Genomic DNA, 21778 nt, shown 5'->3' on the forward strand with positions numbered 1-21778 from the left:
AGGAGGCTCACAGCTCCGCGCGCCTGTGAACATGGCGCCTGGAGCCAGAGCAGATCTGGACCTGCACATGCCGTACAGCCCACCGGTCAGAGGGCAAGTGGACGTAACCACGCCCTACAGACCAGCCATCCTGGTAAAACACTCAAAGTTTACTGCGCGCATCGCGCAGGCTCCCATCCAGCACAAGACCAAGATGCCAAGTGGTCTGGGCAAATATGATGGCACAACAGATCCAGATGACTTTTTGCAAGGTTTCTATAACACGGGAAACCTAGAGAGCTGGACGATGCCAACATGGTGTCATATGTTTGCTCGCTGCCTCACGGGCGCAGCGCGGGTATGGTTCGAGAGCTTGCCGACAGGGCAAATTGATGGGTTCGAGGAACTATTAGAAAAGTTCCAAGCCCACTTCGTACAGCAGCGCAGGCACACGCGCGATCCTGATGATATCATGCACTGCATACGCAGGAATGATGAAACGATTGAAGATTACATCACTCGTTTCAATCAGGAATCCCTGGCAATCGGGGGTATAACTGAGCAGCTCCTGCGCGTGGCCTTTATACAAGGCGAGCGCAGTGATCAACTCCGCCGGGCTCTCGTAAGCAAGGATGGTATGCCCACCACGTGGGCCAAGTTAATGGAGGCATCGCGAGTTTTCGCGAGAAATGAGAAACAGATTGCCCAAGATAGGGCAAGAGAAAGAGCGCATCAGGCAGAATCACCGCGCAGCAAAGAGAAGAGGGCCAAACAGAACTCTGTATGGTCCAGGTTGCAGCCAACAAGTTTTTCTTCCGCGGAAAAACAAGCGCAACCAAGCTCACCCCAGCCCCAAAAAGAAATTCGTAATCGCGGGGAGGGTGACAAGAGGGAGGGCGGCAGAGATCCTAGCAGACCTCTGCCAAGAATATGGACACCCCTCACTAAAACACCTTCACATGTGCTAAGTACTGAGAATGTCCAATTCAAGCCCCCCAAGCAACTACACTATAAGGGACCGCAAAACAGTGGCAAATATTGTGAATTTCACAGGTCCCCGGGCCACAACACCGACGCATGCCATCATTTAAAGGATGCGATCGAGAAGGATGTAAAGTCAGGCAGGCTGGCTCACTTGGTGAAAAACCAAAGCATAGAAGATGAGCAACCGGAAGGAGCCTCTGCCAGCAAGAAATACAAAAGAATCTGTGTGGCTGAGGGGGGACGACAAGGGCAGACGTCAAAAAAGAGAAGCGCGCAAATCCACGGGGATTGGCGCGAGCAGCAAGTCATCTTCCCAAAAATCAGGGGAGGCCCTTCAATAAGCAGTCCTCTCGTCATCACCACACACATTGCTCATTACGAAGTGTCAAAAGTCCTGGTGGACACTGGAAGCGAATCTGACATTATGTATGAGCAATGTTTCAGAAAGTTAGACCCGGCAGACCAAGCGCGGCTCGAAATTGTGAACGCACCAATCTGTGGTGTTTCAAATGAAATCATCCATCCCCTAGGCCAGATTCAGTTTGAACTAACTATGGGGGATGATGAGCATAAGCGAGCAGAAGTTGTTAACTTCTTGGTCTTGCCCACCACGTCATGCCACAATATGATCCTGGGTAGGGGAACGATTGCCCAATTTAATGCTATACCGTCGCCAGTGCACGGCGCATTGGGGTTCCCTACACCAACAGGTGTAACATTTGTTTACCGCGATCATTTGTGCGCAGTGACAAGCACGCCGCGGGAAGGGAGAATGAAACTTCCAATGGCGGACAATGCGCCAGAGAAATGGATTTTAAACCCAAAATTCCCAGAGCAAACGGTCACAATTGGCGCTACCATTTCAGACGAAACGAGATTGAGAATGAAAAGGTTGCTCACAAAATACGCGTCGGTTTTCGCGTGGCAACACTCCGATATGACGGGGGTCCCGCGAGACTTGGCGCAACATTCTCTTAACACGTTCAAGTCGGTGGAGCCAATTGCTCAGAAAAAGAGAATCATGGGGGATGAAAAGGCGAAGGCCATGAATGAGCAAGTGGAGGACCTGTTGCGCGCAAACATCATCCGCCCGATCCGATACCAGACGTGGGTAGCCAATCCTGTGATGGTAAAGAAAAGCAACGGGTCATGGAGGATGTGTATTGACTTCAAGGACCTCAACAAAGCATGTCCGAAAGACTGTTACCCCCTCCCAAACATCGACGCAAAGGTGGACTCCGTGGCGCCATTCAAGCTCAAATGTTTCCTGGATGCCTACAAAGGATATCACCAGATTCAAATGGCACCACAGGACGAAGACAAGACTGCCTTCAGAACCGACAAGGGTGTTTTTTGTTACACAAAAATGCCCTTTGGTTTAAAGAATGCAGGCGCAACCTATCAGAGACTTATGGATTCGGTTTTCAGTGAACAAATCGGAAGAAATCTAGAAGTATACGTTGATGATTTGGTGATCAAGAGCAGGGAGGAGAGACAAATGCTCAAAGACATCGAGGAAACTCTTCAGCGCCTAACGGAAGTTAACATGAAGCTCAACCCGAGCAAATGTACTTTTGGCGCGGAAGAGGGGAAATTTCTTGGTGTAATGGTCACTAAGGATGGTTTCAAGGTGAACCCTGAAAAGGTGGAAGCCATCCTTGACATGCCTTCACCATCCACCATGAAAGAGGTTCAGAAGCTGAATGGTAGACTGGTGTCAATCAACAGGTTCCTAGCGAACCACGCCAGCAAATCTACTCCATTCGTTAACACTTTGAGGAACTGCTTGAAGAAGAGCCAATTCAAGTGGACGCCTGAGGCTGAGCAAGCTTTCACGGAGATAAAAGAATGTCTTATAAAGTTGCCCGCGCTCACAGCTCCACTTCCTGGCGAAACCCTTACATTGTACCTGTCAGCTGGAGACCGCGCCATCGGCGCAGTATTATTGGTGGATCGCAAGGGGATCCAAACGCCAATATACTATGTGAGTCGGGTGCTCACAGACCCTGAGACGCGCTATTCCATCATGGAAAAGTTAGTTTTGTCACTAACACACGCGTCGCGCAAGCTCCATAGATACTTCAATGGTCATCCTATTGAAGTTCTGACTGGTTACAACATCCAGCAAGTCTTGCGACGCCCCGCGCTCTCCGGAAGGCTGACAAAGTGGGCGCTGGAATTAGGTGAACACACGATCACCTATAAGCCTCGTCCAGCAATAAAGGGTCAAGTTTTAGCGGATTTCATCACAGAAATACCAGATGGAAAGATTGAAGAAGCTCAGCGCGAGGTAGACCCTCCGCGAGCAAACGATGAAGAAGATGTTTGGAGGCTATTCACTGATGGAGCCTCCAACAGCGAAGGGTCCGGCGCAGGCCTCAAACTGGTGGACCCTGATAATCATGAATATACTTATGCTATTAGGTTGGACTTCAAGAGTACCAACAATGAGGCTGAGTATGAAGCCCTGCTGGCTGGTCTGCGCATTGCGCGCAAGTTTGGAGTTAAAAGGCTAGAGGCCCATGTTGATTCTTACTTGGTAGCTGCTCAGGTCAACGGCCTATATGACGCCAAGGAGAACACAATGCCTCTATATCTAGAGCAGGCAAAAAAGCTCGTCGAGCAGTTTGACTTCTTCAGAATCATACACATCTCGCGCAGCGAAAATAAGTCTGCTGACGCGTTGAGTAAGATGGCTTCAACTAATTTTGATCACTTTGGCAAAGATGTCAGGGTGGAAGTGATGAGCAACCCGTCAGTGCAAACGCAATCTGTTCTTGTAATTCATACAACCCCTTCATCCTGGATAACTCCAATAATGGAATTCCTGAAGGAGGGGAAGTTACCGGACGATCGCGCACAGGCGAGAAAGATAAGACACAAGGCGAAGAATTATGAACTACTTGATGGTACAGTATATCGGCGCTCTTATCTTGGACCGCTCATGAAATGCCTGGATGCTGAAAAAGCAAGCTATGTGATTAGGGAGATTCATGAAGGAATCTGTGGAATACACGCTGGTCCGCGCATGGTGGTTGCCAAGGCAATGAGCTCAGGCTACTATTGGCCAGGCATGTACTTGGATGCGCTAAAAGAAATCCAAAAATGCAAGGCATGTCAGAGCTACGCGCCAAACACCATGCGTCCAAAGAACAACTTGATTCCAGTGACCTCCGCATGGCCTTTCCACAAATGGGCCATTGATATTGTGGGGCCCCTGCCGCAAGCGCAAGGGCGAGTGAAATTTTTGGTAGTGGCGATAGACTATTTCACAAAATGGGTTGAGGCCAAGCCACTAGCAAAAATCACAGCTGAGGCGATGAAGCAATTTATCTGGAGCCACATCATTTGCCGTTTTGGCCTTCCTATGGAAATTGTGAGCGACAATGGCAAACAATTCACTGACAGGAAGATATCCAGCTGGCTCAAAGAATTGCACATCAACCAAATCTTCACTTCGGTCTACCACCCTCAAGGGAATGGCCAAGTGGAGCGCGCGAATCAAAGTTTGTTAAATGGGCTGAAGAAAAGATTGGAGGGAGAATCCCATTCTTGGGTCGAAGAGTTACCTAATGTCCTGTGGGCGCACAGGACATTAAGCAAAACTAGCAATGGCGAATCCCCGTTCAGCCTAACCTATGGGACAGAGGCTATGATCCCAGCAGAAATTGGATGCCCATCCCATAGGGTACTCATGATGAGCAAGACTGATAACGAGCGCGAAAGAAGATTGGACCTCAACTTGCTTGAAGGGCGCAGAGAAGCGGCTATCATCAATGAAGCCAAATACAAGAAAAAGCTGGAAAAATATTATAATCAGCGTGTTAAAGAATGCCATTTCAAGAAAAATGATTTTGTCCTTCGAAACAATGAAGCTAGCCGCGCGATACCCCCAGGAAAAATGTCCCCCAATTGGGAGGGACCTTATCAAATTTCAGAAGATTTGGGGAAAGGCGCGTACACTTTAAAAGATTTGAATGGAAAAAAGATACCGCGCGCGTGGAACGCGGCACAACTTAGAAAATGCTTCATGTAAAAGTTCAAATATGTAATCAAGGCTTTTAAGCCATCATGAATGATGATTCGCGCTATCTTTCAATATTTGTTCTATTACCTTTGCATACATGTTTCACACTTCCTTTATTAATTTGGAGCAATATGACAACACTATATTGACTTCAAAACAAAATAAAACGAAGTAAAACATACATGCGCGAGCATTAGCTCAAACGCGTTAATGAGTCTTAACTCTAAAACGTCAGGGCCTTAGCCCAAACCTACGAGCCTTAGCTCAAACACGTTAATGAGTCTTAACTCTAAAAAAGTCAGGGCCTTAGCCCAAAACAAAGAGCCTTAGCTCAAAACACTCACAAACATACATCTTACATCACGCGCAGCCTGATCATAAAAATCCTTAAACACAACTAAGGCAAAGTACATGCCAAATCATAGTTGTTAAGGTCTCAGGTCGAGGTCGCGCGCGGATTCATAGTGGATATCTGAGTAACACATGCTGACATGTAATGGCTAATACTCATACTTCCATGTAAAAACAGCGCGACTACGACGCGCGAAAAAGGAATTGTGAAAAGTTATCGCGCATGTCAGCATAAACAAGATACTGCGAAACCACTTACAAAATAAGACTATGGTTAAGTGAATAATTTCCTTACAACCTTGTTCTTATTTTAACGTGCAAGCATATCTTATATCTATACAAGCAAACATGAAGAGATGAATGGAAATGCGCAAGATGTGAAAAAGAGAACAAGTTTCATTCCATAGCATTGAAATTTACAAGTATGATGAGTTACAAATTACAAGTATAAAAAAAACAAAAATTATAAAATTTCATGAAGGGCTTCTCAAGTCTCCACGTCGACGTCAGCCACTTCATCACCCTCATCATTTCCCGCGGCATCTGGCACGGCCTGCTCCTCATCTCCGAACTGACCATAGTCAAGTTCTTCCTCCTCATTGGAGTCTTCTATCACGACGGTGTCAGGAGCAGATTTATTCGCAGCGCCAGAGCCGCTGGCAGGGGCAACATCCCCCGCGCCACCATCATCGCTACCAGCCCTCTCGCATTCATCGAGCAACTTCTTTAGCGCGCCGAGGTCGGGCTGGTCAGCAAGCGCAGCTATCTGCAAATCATTAGAAAAGTATTGAGTACAAAACACTTGGAAAAATTAGTCAAGTAAAACTCATTAAGGTCAAGGTACCTGCATAAGGATGGGGATGGGAGTATTCATATACTTTTCCCCCACCGCGGCCATGTCCGCGCAGGCCGCGTCGCTCTTGTAAGGGTACTCGGATGGGTTCTTCTTCAACATGCCATATTCATACCCATCCGTAAACCCTTCGGCTCGGCCCACCAAGCGCGCGGCGGCATTGCAGTCCATCACAAGGGCCTGAAACTCGGCGGAATATTTCATCGCCAAAGCGCAGCGAGTCATGCCCTGTGACACCAGCCATTGGCGATCCTGCGTGAGGCCAGCAACAGACGTCTCGAGGACAGGAACCTGGGAGTTTAATAACTCAACAGTTTCCTTAGTCTTTTTTAGCTCCTCCTTATCAGACGCTGCTGCCGCCAAAATTTTTTCTTTCTCCGCCCGCGCAGCACCAAGTGCTTCCTGGCTGGACGCCGCCGTCGCCAAGGCCTCATCTCTATCGGCCTGCGCGGCCGCCAACTCCCTCTTCAGGCGCGCAACCTCGCTCTCCAGTGATGATTTTTCAGTGATACTCTGGACGATAGCTTGGTCACGCGCCTCAGCCTGCTGTTCCAAGACACGCACTCTACGCGCGTACTTGGCAACTTCGGCCTCCGCCAACTGCTGCTTCTCCCGCGCAGCTTGGAGCTCATGCCCGCGCTTAATATAGGCGGTGTTGGCACTTGCTCGGTTTTCGCTGAGCTCCGCCTGGAGTTTCTCAGCTCGTGCGCGAGCATCAGAAAGGTTCCAGGCGGCCACCTTAGCCTCTTGCTGGGCTGCCACAAGAGCATCGCGTACTTTAATATAATCGCGATGAAGCTCTTGGGAGGCAGCAAAGAAAGCTGACCCAGCGAAAATGTGATCGTTGAGCAAGTCAGCGCGGGTGCGCTCCTCCTGATACCTCCTTTCAGTAGGAGGCACGGCATGAGCCCAGAAGTCCTCACATACGCCCATGGATTGGAAGGAACTGTCTTCATTAATATTCCATCTCGGGCGATAAACGTGGTCACCTTCCTACAAAACACAAGAAACGTTCTAAGTCATAAACATACTTATATGGAGGTACGCGCAGCGGAGCAACAAATTAAAACATACCTGCGGGGACGAAGCAGAAAAGTCAGCGCCAGCCCCACCAGAAGTATGCGCTGCGAAGACTTGTGGCATCGCAGGGCTGGCGCGGTCTCCCAAGGAGTCCTCAGCTTGAGCCCCCTCATCCTCCTCATCTTCTTGAATAGGCCTCTTCTCCTGCGACCTGGGGGGCTCCAAACCAGCCTCGCGGAGAGGGCTGCGCGTAGGAGGAGGCGAGGGAGGTCTCGACGCCGCCAGTTCGGCGAGCAATACGGCTTCCTGCTCCTTTGTAACCCCAATAAGGGGAGAATCAGCACTAGCAGGAGCAGGACCAGAACCAGCGGCGCCGCCAACGGCGCCAGGAGTGTCGCCAGCAACTTGTACGCCAGCTACAACTCCTATGAACAAATCAACAAGGAAAAATGGTTTATGACTGAATCCAAAAGAAAAATAAAGAAGACAAGTGTGCAAAACATACCTTGGCGCAATTCTGTTCGCGCGGCGAACATCGCCATAAAGTTCATTCTACCCTTTTCAGAGGGTAGAACAGGGGACTCCGAAGCAGCCCCCGGCGCAGCCTCAGCACCTTGTGGCGCCTGTGGCTGATCTGCTACCGTCGCCGGTTCTGCAAACATTCAAAGGAGCAAAGGTTTAATAACAATTCAGCCAGATGAAGATAAACAAAGTATACCTGTTGCAGGCGCGGCACTGCTTCTTTCTTCAGCCGCGTGAACGGAGGAGGTGACGCCACCATACCTCAAGTGGACAGGAGGTCTGCCCACTCTCACAGGCAGGGAAGCTAAAGAAACCTTGGTGGTAAACACCTGGGTTTCCTTAGGTCCCTTCGTTTGAGCATGGGGATGAGCAACAGGGGTGTCATTTTTCTTCTGTTTCTTACTGGCCCCTGCGCCAGATTTCCCCTTAGCTTTGCGCTTTAGTAGGGGCGCCTCCTCTTCCTCCTCATCCTCTTCCGCGAGCTCCAGCTCGTAGTTTTCAAGCGCATCTGCAAAAACAACCAACAGAACTGTTAATAAACTTGGGTATTCTAAAGGAATGAGCATAAGTGCGAAGGCTTACCAGGCGCGTCACTGTCAAAGTCAAATTCCAGATCCACTGGGATGAACATGTCATCGAAGCGATCTGGGAAACCAACTTCCCCAGCGCCAAGCGCGACGGAGCCACCCTCCACTTGTTCATCATAAGCGGCAAGGACATAATCCTTGGTGACTGCGCAAAAACAAGTCAAGTGATATCAGCAAAAGAATTATGTTCGCGCAGAAAAAGAAATAAAGCAATGAAATAAACTTACACAACCCGTCGACTTGGATAACGGGCTCAAGCGCGCTGTCGGCCCATAGCTTACTCATGCCGACCCCCACCAGCGCCTCCTCGCAAATTTTCTTCGCGGGGGATGGTTCGGCGGTCAGTTTCTTAACCCAGGCGCCAGTTGGGTTCTTGAGGACACCCTCATCCGCAGGCGCAGAAGAGATAGAGCGCATGGTCATACGGATGGGTATCACACCAGCCCTAATGTAAAAGAACCTCTCAGACCAGTCATGAAGGCTCTTGAATGAAACAGTGGAGCACTTCACCTTCTGACTGCGAGGAATAAAAGAGATCCAATTGTCTTGGATCTTGGGCTTGTAAAAATACTGAAAGCGCCGAGGAGTCGGCTCCTCGCGCTGGGATTTGCACATGAACTCAAAGTGAGTCACGCGCACGAGTCCAAACGGATGGACTTGGGATATATGAATCCCATAGAACTTCAGCAGTGCACCCACAAACCTTGTTATCGGGAGACGAAGGTTGCAGTGGGTGAAAAAGTGGCTATATAGGGATATATAGCCGGCAAGCGGGTCCGCCGCCGTTTGCCCGGACCTAGGCAACATGCAGCCAAACAGGGTGGGAAAGCCCTGAGAGGCGATGAGGTTGTCGAGATCGGCCTGCTTCAATTTGCAGAGGATTTCATTCCACCTTTTGGTGGCCTTGGTCCTCCCTACTTCCTCCGATGTGGTCTCAACAACCCTCTTCCCCTTCCCCTTTTGCTTCAATGTCGACATCACCACAGACTTCACACGGCGTCTTCGAGAGGCAACAGAGGTGATTGAGGGGCTAGACGAGTCTGAACTATCAGACATACAACTGCAGCAGCAGATAATCGAAAAATCGAAAAGATGAATATACTCAATTCAGAATATGAAAGGCAGAAAATAGAAAATTTGAAACAATGAAGATGAAGATAAAAATTTCCTAAGGGCCTGCTTTTATAGGCCCAGGAGAGAGAAAAGTGGTAACTGATGGGATTTCACGCGCCCCCACTCGCAGGTGTAAGCCAACGAGGGCGCGGCACGTGTCCCTAACACTGTTGAGGGGACATAAAAACGTAACGGACCTGCCACGGAGCAGAGACGCGCCCCCACTCGCAGGTGCTAACCAATGCGAGCGCGACACGTGTTCAAGACAGCTGTGTGAGGGGACGTGAAAGGCAACTGTAGCACCTCGAGCACACGAAACGTCTGACATGTTTACGGCGCACGTCACCACCAACTAACCACGTGTTCGGACCCTTCGTTTTCAACCCTTCGTTTTCAACCCTTCGTTTTCAACCAAATGGATAGAACTTCGCGCAACGATGGAAACAACCAATAAAACGACAAAACCCCTTTAAAAGACCAAATCAGTAAGTCTAATATCCATCTTACCGCGCTCGCGCGAGATAAGACACACATTAGACTGGGGGGCTTGAAGAGGTATGTACCCACCTCAACACCGAGCAAGGCGGGTCAACCCACAAGATAAAGACATTATGAAGGCACAAAGCCAAAACCTATGCGCATGGCGCATACAAAACATGCTCAGGCATCATATGCCCAGGCACACATATGCTCGCGCATCACATATGCGCGCGGCGCATATCACATGCTCGTGCATATCACATCTGCCCAGACACACATGCTTGCGCATCACATATGCGCGCAGCGCATCAGCGCGCGGCGCATATCACATGCTCGTGCATATCACATCTGCGCATGAAATATCTGCGCGTGAGAATAAAGAGAAGACCTCGCGCATCCTCAGGATGGGCGCATATCACACGTGCGCATAATCAACCTCGTCCTTATCCAAATCAGGATTAGGGCAACCTTGATTGTGCACGTCAGACAACCTTCCAGAAGGCATCTTTTTAAGGAGTAAGAATATGCTGATGTTGACAGCTGCCAAATGAAAGGTCGACAACTCAGCATGACACATGTGTTGCCACGTGATTACAACCAACGAGAAAGCGCCAGGTGTCCCAGAGGACATGTGGCGCAGTGCGATTGGAGGAAGCCAACGAGGTTGAGCCCAACCGGTGGTAACCCTAGCACTATAAATACAGCATCAACTCCACTTTGATGACAGATTGATACTCAATCATTGACAGTTACAAGCAGTGATATCACATTCAAACATATTGAATTACATTCATTCACAGTCAGTTACATAAAAACAGACAGTCTCACAATCAGAGGGTATTCAGCTATTCAGAAATACTCTGGAGATTCTTTGACACTCATTATCATCTTCTCCACAATATACTGATTCTCACGCCGGAGGGTTACCCCAAAGAGGACCCCTCTGTCCCTTTCTGAGGGGTAAGTAACGGCGCTGTTCATTTTGTAGGTGGAAGAACACAGATCCAGAAGAATCATCGGTGAAATAGTATAATCACACCCGAGGAAAGTAGATCTGCTACCAGTGAGTAGATCCACGTTTCTTCATGTGTGTATGCACTTTTAATAATATATTTATACGTAAACGTTAGCAAACATATACTAAAGTGAATTTTAAATATATATTCAACTTTAATATACTTTTATATGCTTTATTTCTGAATATTTTTAAATGTATGTTTGTCTATCTGCTATATATATAAACATGAATAAACATATATTTCTATATTCTATAACGAGCAAACACCAAACATAAAAACTCTTTCAATTAAGTGTTTGATCCTTGTTTGTTAAAACTTAAAAAAGAAACAAACCTCGTTCTTGTAACGTTTAGTTCATTTATAACACTAATCTTAATATAAAAATTGACTATGTTTATGTATGTATTTGCTTTTCTATATCTTTATTTTTATTTATAAAGTACTGTAACTAAGACAATAAATGTCTAATATGTAGCGGTAAACATTAATTATGATGCCATGAAGGCCGATTATTTGATTTGAAATCACGAGTGAAAAGCAACATGAGAAGGATTGGAGATTATGCATATATTACTAAATGAGGAAGTTTTGATGGGACCAAATAATATGATGATGCTTAGGGGATTCACTTACGTTTTATTGCGTATAAGTTTTACTCACCTCCACTAATGTGATTTTACTATTTTAGTTAAAACAAAAACATATTTTTATTTTTTATTGCTAGTCATCTAAAGTAAAAACAAAACGATGTGGCATGCAGTTGTTTTTACGAATTAGGATGGACGGGGTTAATCTTAAAACATTTGTATTGAAAGTTTTGTAAATGGGACATGTTGTAGAGGGTCGTCTCTGAGGATTTAAATACCTCCACCGACCCAAAATAAAAAGGTCTGTAGGTCTTAACGAATAAATAATATATGAGCTAATTTTTATTAACAGCGATTAATGTTATAACAATATATAAAATAAAAATATAATATGAATATAATACCTAAATTTTCGAAACCCTAAAACTTAATGCTTATACGAGTCATTAATACAAAACTTATTAAAATTAATATAGTTATTTTTATATAAACTCAATTTTTTAAAATTGTTTAAGGGATTTTAAATGGTACGGTGAAATAAAAGTAAAGGGTGAACTATAACTAAAACAAAAATAAAAGGGGTGAGTATGTCAACAATAGATTCAATTATGAAATAAAAGGCAGGGGCTATTTTTGTCATTACTTGAAACTTGATTTAGTTGTCATCTTCTCCACCAACACTTTCCGACAAAGTTATCCGGTGAACCTATTTTTTCGGTGACTTTTAAACAACAAAATTAATGACTAATTCGACAAATTGACGATGTCGTTTGACTCAGGAACTTCTACATATCATATTTATATATATATATAAATATATATATATATATAGGGGACGGTTCAGTGGAGAAATGAAATCAGAGTGAGAAGTTGGAGAAGTGAATTCTGACCATTAGATATATTGATCAAAGGCCTACATTTATTGTAACAGTTTTGGTAATTAATTATACAGGTTAAGATTTAATTTTTAATGAAAAAGGTACAATAGTAATCTTGTGATACAACCAAAATAGGAAACTAAGCTAGTTGTTTGGAAACTTGCTTGTTATAATCAAACCCTCGTTGACTTTCCATCTTCCAAATCTGCACAAGATTCATAATATCAATTATGTTCACCCCTTTATCGCGCGATATATTCCAAATTAATAGATAATCCATCAAATCCACAAAAGTATTCATGTGATTCTTACAAATCATCTCAGTTTGTGAAAAGATATCATCTGTGCGAATGTGTGTAGGTTAGTGTAGGCTAAATTAAAAAGTCTGGTGACTTGTGCTTTCCAACCATGTATGCTACGGATGTTACCATGTGGAGGTCAATGTAGGGTAATGTATGTGGTTAGTAAGTTATTGTGTAGTGTAGTGTAGGGTTTGCATATGTAATGTGTGGTATAAAAGTATAATGGCATGTTTCTATAGCAAGTATTGTATAAATATGAACTCGTGTAGGTAAGTGTAGGGGGAATATATAAAACTATTACAACACAAAGCTGCAATTGATATTCTATAAATAACATGATCATGTCTTCGTTATGTTGTCGAATCATGGCATGCTATGCAAAGCAAAAATAGGCATAATCGATTCAGTAATCGGTCATGATTTAAGTTTTAAATTAACAAAAATATAGGATATAAAATAATTGTTATGATAATTTGAAAATTCAAAAACCATTAATACTTACCATAGAAAAGAAATTATGAAATTTACTAATATGCCCATGCATTTAATTAAATGAGAAAAGAAAAAGAAAAAATCTGATTGGTTCAAAGAATTTCTCCAACTTCTCACACTAATATGATTTCTCCATTAAACTCAACCCTATATATATATATATATATATATATCTGTGTGTGTGTGTAAAAAAGTTTGGGCCATAGAAAGTTACGTGCCCTGACCGGGGGTACGGCTCGCACCCCCGGTTCGGCCCTGATGTTGTAGACTCAACAACTCTATTAGATCAGCGGTTAAAATTAATTGGCCCCATCTCATAAAACCAATTAGCTTTGATGGTTATTTGTATGTTATGTCTAGTTCGCTCAAAACCACCATGTTTATTTTTGATCGGTCTCTTAGCTCGTAATCAAACCCACAACATCAACATTAAACAGGCTAAACACGTCTGTACATTCTTATTTAAAAGGAGTGATGTTTTATTCAAAACTTAAATTATATAAACGATTAAAGTGAAATATTTTTATATAAATAATTGTTTCATGTATGAGATTTTTATGTATTTGAAAACACCGTATGACTCGTTAGGAAATTAGCTCTGTATTATTATTTTACATAAATAAAATTTGTCACCTTTATTTTGGGTTTATGCCCATAAGAGAACAATATGCGAAGATGCTATATTGTGTACGTTACATACATCTCATTATTCTTATTTTTCTTACTCAAGTTTTTCATTGTTAGTTGTCACAATAAAGGTAGTTTAACTTTTTTTCTAGTTATAGTAGCCTTTCAAAATTTCAAATCTTGATATTATTTTAAAACTTTATTTTATAAATATTATAATTAAGTCACCTGAATGGAATAAGCATAAACTTAGGTCAAGGACTCATTTAAGTATAATATAAAATTGTAGATAGTTGTAAATAGAAAAAGTCAATAAATAGGAAGTTTTATAATTGTTCAGGTGTGTTAACGAAAGCTTTGTGATACTTTTCTCACCATAAATTCTGTTTTCTCTTTTGATTACACACGAAGACTTTTCCACATAAACGTTCTGGTGAAACTTACCGGTTAATAACATAAATACAAGGAGTTATTCCGGCGCAACACCTTTGTTGTAGTTGTTTCTCCTTTTAGCTAGGTGGGGGATTGTGTCGATGTACCTTCGTTGTAGTTGTTTCTCTGTTTAGCTAGGTAGTGGGTGCGATTTATTAATTGTTACAAAAGTTCTTTCCATTTATGGTGCTGCGTTTAGCTAAGCAATTTGGTGTACGTTTAACACCAACGCTTATCGTCTATCTCTCACCTTGCAACAATCGCACCGGTCACATGATTCAAACATACATGAAACATAGTACATTATGATAACTTCACCACCACACCACCCTTTCCATTACTTGATTTAGTAAGAAATCTATAAACACAAAAATCTATTTCTATTAAAAAATAATAATAAAAAATAATTGAACCCAAAATAAAAGAAAAAAACAGCTATGAGCTGAGGATCGAACTTGTGACCCTCCATTCACTACAACACTACACTACCACCACACCAACTTCCATGTTTGTTACTTTTATTACTTTCAAATATTAAATACTAAAAAAGATTCCGAAATATTTAAAAAAAACAAAGAAACTTAGTAACTGTCACATAGCAGCCACTTATTGGACCTACACTCCCTCATCACTGCAGCAGCCTTTCTCCTTTCATATATAATATAACTAGTTTTAGAGATCGTGTAACACACGAAATTAATCAAATGATAAATTATAAATAAAGCAAATAAGTACATATTGTATATAAAAAAATGATTACATATATGCTTATATCTATTCTATGTGTACATAAATTGATTCTATTTATATCAGAAAATGATTTTTTCCAAAAAAAATAAACATAATATATAATGATAATGATAATAATAATAGCGCAAGTGCAAAAACATACCTGAAAACGGTCCATCTATTGGAAATTTGATTCTCGGTATCATGTATATATAATTGAAAGAATTTTGGTTATGAACCAATTTTTAAAAAGATTTTTCATACAATAATAGTTCTGAGCTACACCATGAAAGTGACTTTTTATAATTTTAATCACCATTAAAGGAAAAGCCAATGCTGACACAAATGTTTCAAATTTGATAAAAGTTAGAAGCATTGGTAGGCCTAGAGGTAGCATGTCGAAAATGTTCACCGTCTTTTCTTAAATTTTAATAGTTGTGGGAAAAATAGTCAATTAGCTAAATCCCGAATCTTTTCATTATTTCCAAAAATGTCAATGAAAATAAATTCGAAACCTAAATCACGTTTAAAATTCTAACTTTCATTTGTTTGACATTTTCAAGTCAAAACTCTGAACCGAAAACAAATTGATGATAAATCTACTTGCATTCTCAAACTTTTAAAAATACTCATATTATCCCTTTTGGCTCGTAACAAATTTTGAACCAAGTGTAGTTAACTTGTACCACACAATCTATTTACCAACTTTTGATCGGTAACAATCAAATTTAGGTTCCACAAAAACCTGAAATTGATTAAAATACCGAGAAACTAACTATGATAAAATTCATTATATAAGAAAGTGAATGATATATATTATTACATTTTAACATATATATAGTTTAGTAAATTGACTGAAAAAATAAATGGATAGATTTAAAGCATATATATTTATAATTTATAATATTATTTATTTTTATAAAAATGTATAGTATATATAGTTAAATAAAGTTTAAAGAAAAGTGAATAATTTAATCATGTTATAGATATAATATAAATGAAGTGTAAAAGAAAAGTGAATAATTATTGATTTATGACATAGTTATTAGTTTGGAGGAAAAAAGTTATGAGGTTAAATTACAAACTGACACGTGTTTATAGTTATTTTACTTTATTAGAATATATAGGTATATAGATATTATATGAAAAGGAGATTCATAATCTATCGTAAAAAAGGAAAAGCTAGAAAACGAAAGAAATAGGGAGGGAGATATTGTAGCAATGTTGATTGTTGACCAGCCTAATATATTTGACCAACAAATATGGATCGAAACCTACCCCAAGTTCTTTTTGGACAAGCCCGTAGTTTAGCACTTTAGCCCATGCTTTTACAGAGTAAAGTTAAGATGCAAACGGCAAAGGGTGATAAAATTGATACGTGAGAAAAGCATTTATGGCAATACAAAAAAACACTTTAAAAAATAATTAAAAAATTATAACTTAATATATAAATAAAAGAAGAAAACAATTTAAAAACCAAAATGTTCCCCCATCATTTTTGTTGAAAAAAACGATGAAAAGACAAAATGCCGATAAAAAGATACAATGTCGAAAATGAACAAACAACACAATGATAACAAAAAAAAACAGACGATAGATCGCAAAATATACGCAATGGCGAACAAAATATGACACATTGTTGAGTAATGATGTGCTAAAAGTAGCTATATAAAAACACGTTAATCTAGACACTAAGTAATAAATTCTAGACTCTTAAACTTAACTAAACTACTAACCGGCAAGTGAACCGGTCGACTCTAGTATAGCTAAGTAAGTCCGGATATCGAACCCAAGAGACTCTTTAAATTACGTTTACTAGCTAATTAGACTCAACTACAAAACACGACTTATTATTTATATTTGTTTAAGGGGGTTTTTATTTAAAATACTAAATTAATACTATAATTAAAACTAATTAAGAAAACAAGTAAATTAAACGAAAACAAAGTTTGTTATGAAAATAAGATGATGATGAAAAAATTACCTAGGCTAGACTCCCCTAAATTTCGGTAATAAATTGACTCGGGAAAATATTTAGTTATGGACTGGGATCGTAAAATAGACACTTAAAAGAAAAACCAAATAGGACCCCTGACCCTTCTTAAGAGAAAACCTATGGATTTCTAACAAGTTTTAACACACACCAGTATTAAAAATCAAGTTCGCCTACGGTCACTCAATTGTTTATAATTTAGTTCCTTTATACGAAATCCTACCTTACAGCGTGTAAATCAAAGGCAGTCTAATATATGCAATTGACTCAATAGACAATAATTAAATAATCAAACCTAGACGGATTCCTTACGAAGAACTAAATCTAGCAAGATCAAATAATAAAGATCTATCGATAACCTAGCACCTTGCAGCTATTTAGGTTAGCAGCACACTTAGGTTTATTTAATTAATAATTATTATTCCTATGATCTTATTCGAAATCAATCACAAATGTAACATCCTAAAATTTATAATGTTAAATAAAGAAAGTTACGTAGTGATTTCGCGTTGTTAGTTAATGTCGAGTAAAGAACGGATCATGGACTTAGATTAATTAAGATGGGTTAAATGAGAATGGGCCTTAGGTCCATGGGTTTTAAGGGATATAAATATCCCCTAAACCAACCTAAAACCCTAAACCATCATTTCATTTCCATCTTATTCTCTAGCACACACCCAAAACACACGACCCGAATCAAGTTCCGAAGGCGAAAACCCGAGCTTGTTGGTGCTGGAACGTCGTGACGGACCAAAACAACATCAAGGCTTAACCGGGTTCGTAGTTCGACTCGTTCAAGGTACGTTTATAGTTAGAAATCGTTCGTATAGGTTCGGTTTGATTTGGGAAATCATAGATCTGTGTTAGTTTGTTATAAACGAACCTAAAACAACAAATATTACTGGAATTGATTAGCATTTGATAGGTTAATTGTTAACCTAAAAGAACCCGTAACCTATATGCCTAAATCGCACCCCTTAAACATCGATGTTAGGCCGATTTGATGATTGGGGTTTGTAGGCGCTGGTCAGACGATTACGTGGATACCTAAATCGAGTTATTTGGTTAAGAAACGAAGGATTTAAGGACGAACAGTAGCTGCAGCCGACAACTTCGCCTGCAAGCTAAGTTCGCCTGATGAACTTCGCCTGCAAGCTAAGTTCGCCTGATGACAACTTCGCCTAAAAGCTAAGTTCGCCTGATGACAACTTCGCCTAAAAGCTAAGTTCGCCTGATGACAACTTCGCCTAAAAGCTAAGTTCGCCTAAGGGTTAACTTCGCCTAAAGCTAAGTTCGCCTAAGGTTTAACTTCGCCTAAAGCTAAGTTCGCCTAAGGTTTAACTTCGCCTAAAGCTAAGTTCGCCTAAGGTTTAACTTCGCCTAAAGTCGAGTTCGATTAGAAAATAAATTATAAACGATAAGTAAAAGTAAGCTAATACTAGGCCGCCAGATTAAATCAGGGGAGTATTGATACGTGTAAATTATACAGTCAGCCGAGCTCAGTTAAAGAAGGGATTTACAACTATCGGAGGAAGAAGCAGAGTTCAGGTGAGTTTCTAGCCCCATTCCTTGTTATGTTTTCGGGGCTGTGTGCATACTCGATGTGTTGTTAATACATTTACCCTAAGTGATAAGTGTATGCCATATGTGATATATGTGATGGATATGAATGATTGCTTGTCGGTACGCGAACGATCTTCGGATATTGCGCGTACTGTCAGGTCAAAAATAAAGGTAGGAATATTATATATCGAAGGTGTATGAACATTACAAATGAATACTTGTCGGGGCGTGAACGATCTTCGGATATTGCACGTATCGACAAGGGGTTTGGTTGTTAAATGAATGATGTAAAGAACGCCTAGAGTGTTCTTAAGCTATAATGTAATTATTGTATATGTGAAGTATGTGTGTACAGGTACACTAATGGTATGTGAGTCCTACGTTCGACATAGTAAGTTAGGATGGCGAATCCCTCTAACTTCTGTTGGACATAGACTTGGCAGGTGATGGCATAGTTAAGGACTGCGGGCCTTATACGTAACGTAGATGATAGATGTAAACGTAGATAGGGACGGTGGGCCTTATACGTGTTACAGATAATAGACGACAACGTAGTTAAGGACTGCGGACCTTATACGTGTTATAGATAGGCATCAGCATAGGAAAGGACTGTGGACCTTATACGTGCTGTATTTGTAGCATAGTGGAGGATTGCGGACCTCGTCGGACTCCGGCCGACAGTTTTATCCATCCAAACAACATAATGAACATCATCACATCATCAACAACACATATTAATCATCATGTTAACCTAATCATCATCACTAATATAATATTAAAAAATTACCTCCATATCATGTTGGTGTTGGTGTCGGGTGAAATCTCGTAGGCTCGTTTGGTATTCCGGTCGCCGTCTGATATAGGCTCGTGTGTGGATGCTCGGTCGTTCGCGCGGGAGTTTTGAAATTTGAAAGTGCGCGTCTGAGCAGGCGTCTGCTAATAATATGGGTTCCTAGACGCCACGTATAGGCCTATACTTAGGCCTAAGTCTGGTAGCTGAGCAGACATCTGCTGATATAAGGGGTGCTAGATGCCACGTATAGTCCTATACGTGGCGTCTTAGGCCTATTATTTTTATTTAATTATTATTATTTATTATTTATTAGTTATTAATATTAATATTAATTTGTTATTTAGTTATTATTATTTTTATTATTTTTTTATATTATTTAGTTATTAATATTAATATTAGTTTGCTACTTAATTATTGTTATTTATTATTATTAAAATTATTGTTATTTATTATTTAATATTTATTATTATTATAGACTTTTTTGTCCATTGATACTATGTCTTCTATAAGCTGTCTAGATCTACGTTAGAGGATTCTCTTCGCCAACCCTGGCGTATGTCTTCGTACTCCTTCAAACGCTGTCTGAACCGTGTTTTCCATTCGAGCGCCGCCGGTACGACGCTTCTTTCCCAATTAGGGTTTGGCCTAGGCATTGGGAAATCCCCTACCAGGTTTATATATATCCAGTGATCACCTCCCCAGTTAGCGATGCCTATAACCTGTGGATTCGGAACCAAGTCAGGACCGATTCTCAATGGGAAGTGAGATTCGGTCTGATTTCCAACTAGGTTGACTAACACACACGCGTATATCTGAGCAGCCACGTGCCCGTGACCGGGTAAGCTGAACCAACGACTCGGCGGCGCCGGTTTGACCGTGTTGTAGTACGGAATGCTGGAATGAACCCAGCCGTACAATCTGTCATCCTCTTTGTTGAACATCGCCCTCCACCACCCTTCGTTCGTTTCCAGCTCGTTCTGCATCGCCCGCCTAATATCCGGCCAAACTTTCTTATGTATCCCCAAACCCACTGCAATTGATCGAAAACCGCAGTTACCGTCTGGGCATACGTTTTTGATGTCTGCGACAAACGGCTGGGCCCAGCTAGGAATGACGCTCCTAAACGTTTCTATCGCCGATACTTGCGCAGGCGAAACCATCAAAGGAAACCTGATGTGAGCTCCCATAGGTCGTCCACGAGGAGTTTTAAACCACGACGCTGACTGGGACAACGAACGATTCAGCGAGGATGGGGTGGGGTTTTCTTGGCTGGGCCCCTGTGACGAGGATGGGTTGTAGGAGCTGTGTCTGGGGAGATCTGGAGCGGGGGTGTATGCGTTGTGCCTCGGGGGATCTGGTTTTTTGGGACGCCCCTGAGGATCTTCTATTTTTTCTGGCTCCTTCGTTTTAGATCTCCCTGGAATAGCAGACAAGAGCCTGGCGAAAAAACTTTTCTTTTGATTAGGGTCATCTATGGACGATAGCGTATCTGTGATGTCCCGTATACCTGTTGCGTAGTCTGGCTCTTCGTTCGGCGGACAGGCTGGATCAAAATTAAGCCTCCTCCAGAACGGGTCAACATCCTTTATTGGGATACACGTGTCGTTAACTATGTATCCCTCAATCCGACAGGCACATGGCAGCCCCGAAGAAGAATACAAATGGTGGTCGCATGAAGCGCCGCCGTCACGCATCTTGTGTATCAACCCATACTCGTTCACAAGTAGACCCAGAGCGTGAATCGACACCCTGTTTATTAGCTTCTTCAACCAGACGTGCTGTCGATGTCCTTCCATGACCTTCGAGCGGGAGGCTTCAAAAGATTTACCGATTTCTTTCATCTGCGAGTTGACAATTTTAAGGATTTGCCTGGAAATTGTGTCGAGCGAGTTGTTGCTTCCATTGAGGTAGCTTTTCAGATTTCCGTGCTGGCTCTCAACTCGGTTCGTCGTAGTTTCGCCGTAGTTTCGGCGTTCGTCGATCCAGCAGGCTACAAACTTGTGTTTGTATGGATCCAGCTAACTCTTGCGAATGTATTACCAGACCTCTGAAAAATAAAAGGAAACGTTATTAACACGTATGTTTAGGCTATTAAAAACTGTCAGGTGATACGAAGGACTCACCGGCTCTATCGTCCTGTATCAAATGACGCTCCATGTTGAGGCGACGGTGGTCGTACTCCTGAATCGTCGGCGACTGATACAGGACCTTCCACCAGTACGCAAAGTCCGTCCCCATTTTCATGCTATATAGGCCCTTAAATTTTCTCCTTATATTCTCGGATATGTGCCACCTGCATAAATTTTTTGTGGCATTAGGGAAGACCGAGTCGCATGCGTTCATGAGGGCCTGGTCCGCATCAGTCAAGATCACACGTGGCTCCATGCAGTCGTAAAGCATTTGTTTAAGTTTCTCCAGAGCCCAGCCGAAGTTCCTCCGCCGTTCCC

The 21778-nt window shown here is 42.0% G+C and overlaps 1 protein-coding gene across 1 annotated transcript; it reads right to left on the bottom strand.

The window, feature by feature from the left end:
* Nucleotides 1-19834: 19834 nt before the first annotated feature.
* LOC143529953 (uncharacterized) lies at nucleotides 19835-21172 on the bottom strand. The gene has a single exon (XM_077025622.1). It carries the CDS (start codon nucleotides 21170-21172, stop codon nucleotides 19835-19837), a length of 1338 nt encoding a protein of 445 aa, XP_076881737.1.
* Nucleotides 21173-21778: the final 606 nt, after the last annotated feature.

This window comes from Bidens hawaiensis, unplaced genomic scaffold (assembly GCF_021521415.1).
Source record: "Bidens hawaiensis isolate Kalapana, Puna unplaced genomic scaffold, B.hawaiensis_p1.1 tig00008796_1, whole genome shotgun sequence".
NCBI lineage: Eukaryota > Viridiplantae > Streptophyta > Magnoliopsida > Asterales > Asteraceae > Bidens > Bidens hawaiensis.

Excerpts from the sequence above, each read along its gene's own strand:
- LOC143529953 (XM_077025622.1), bottom strand. The coding sequence starts at position 21,172 with ATGAAAGAAATCGGTAAATCTTTTGAAGCCTCCCGCTCGAAGGTCATG.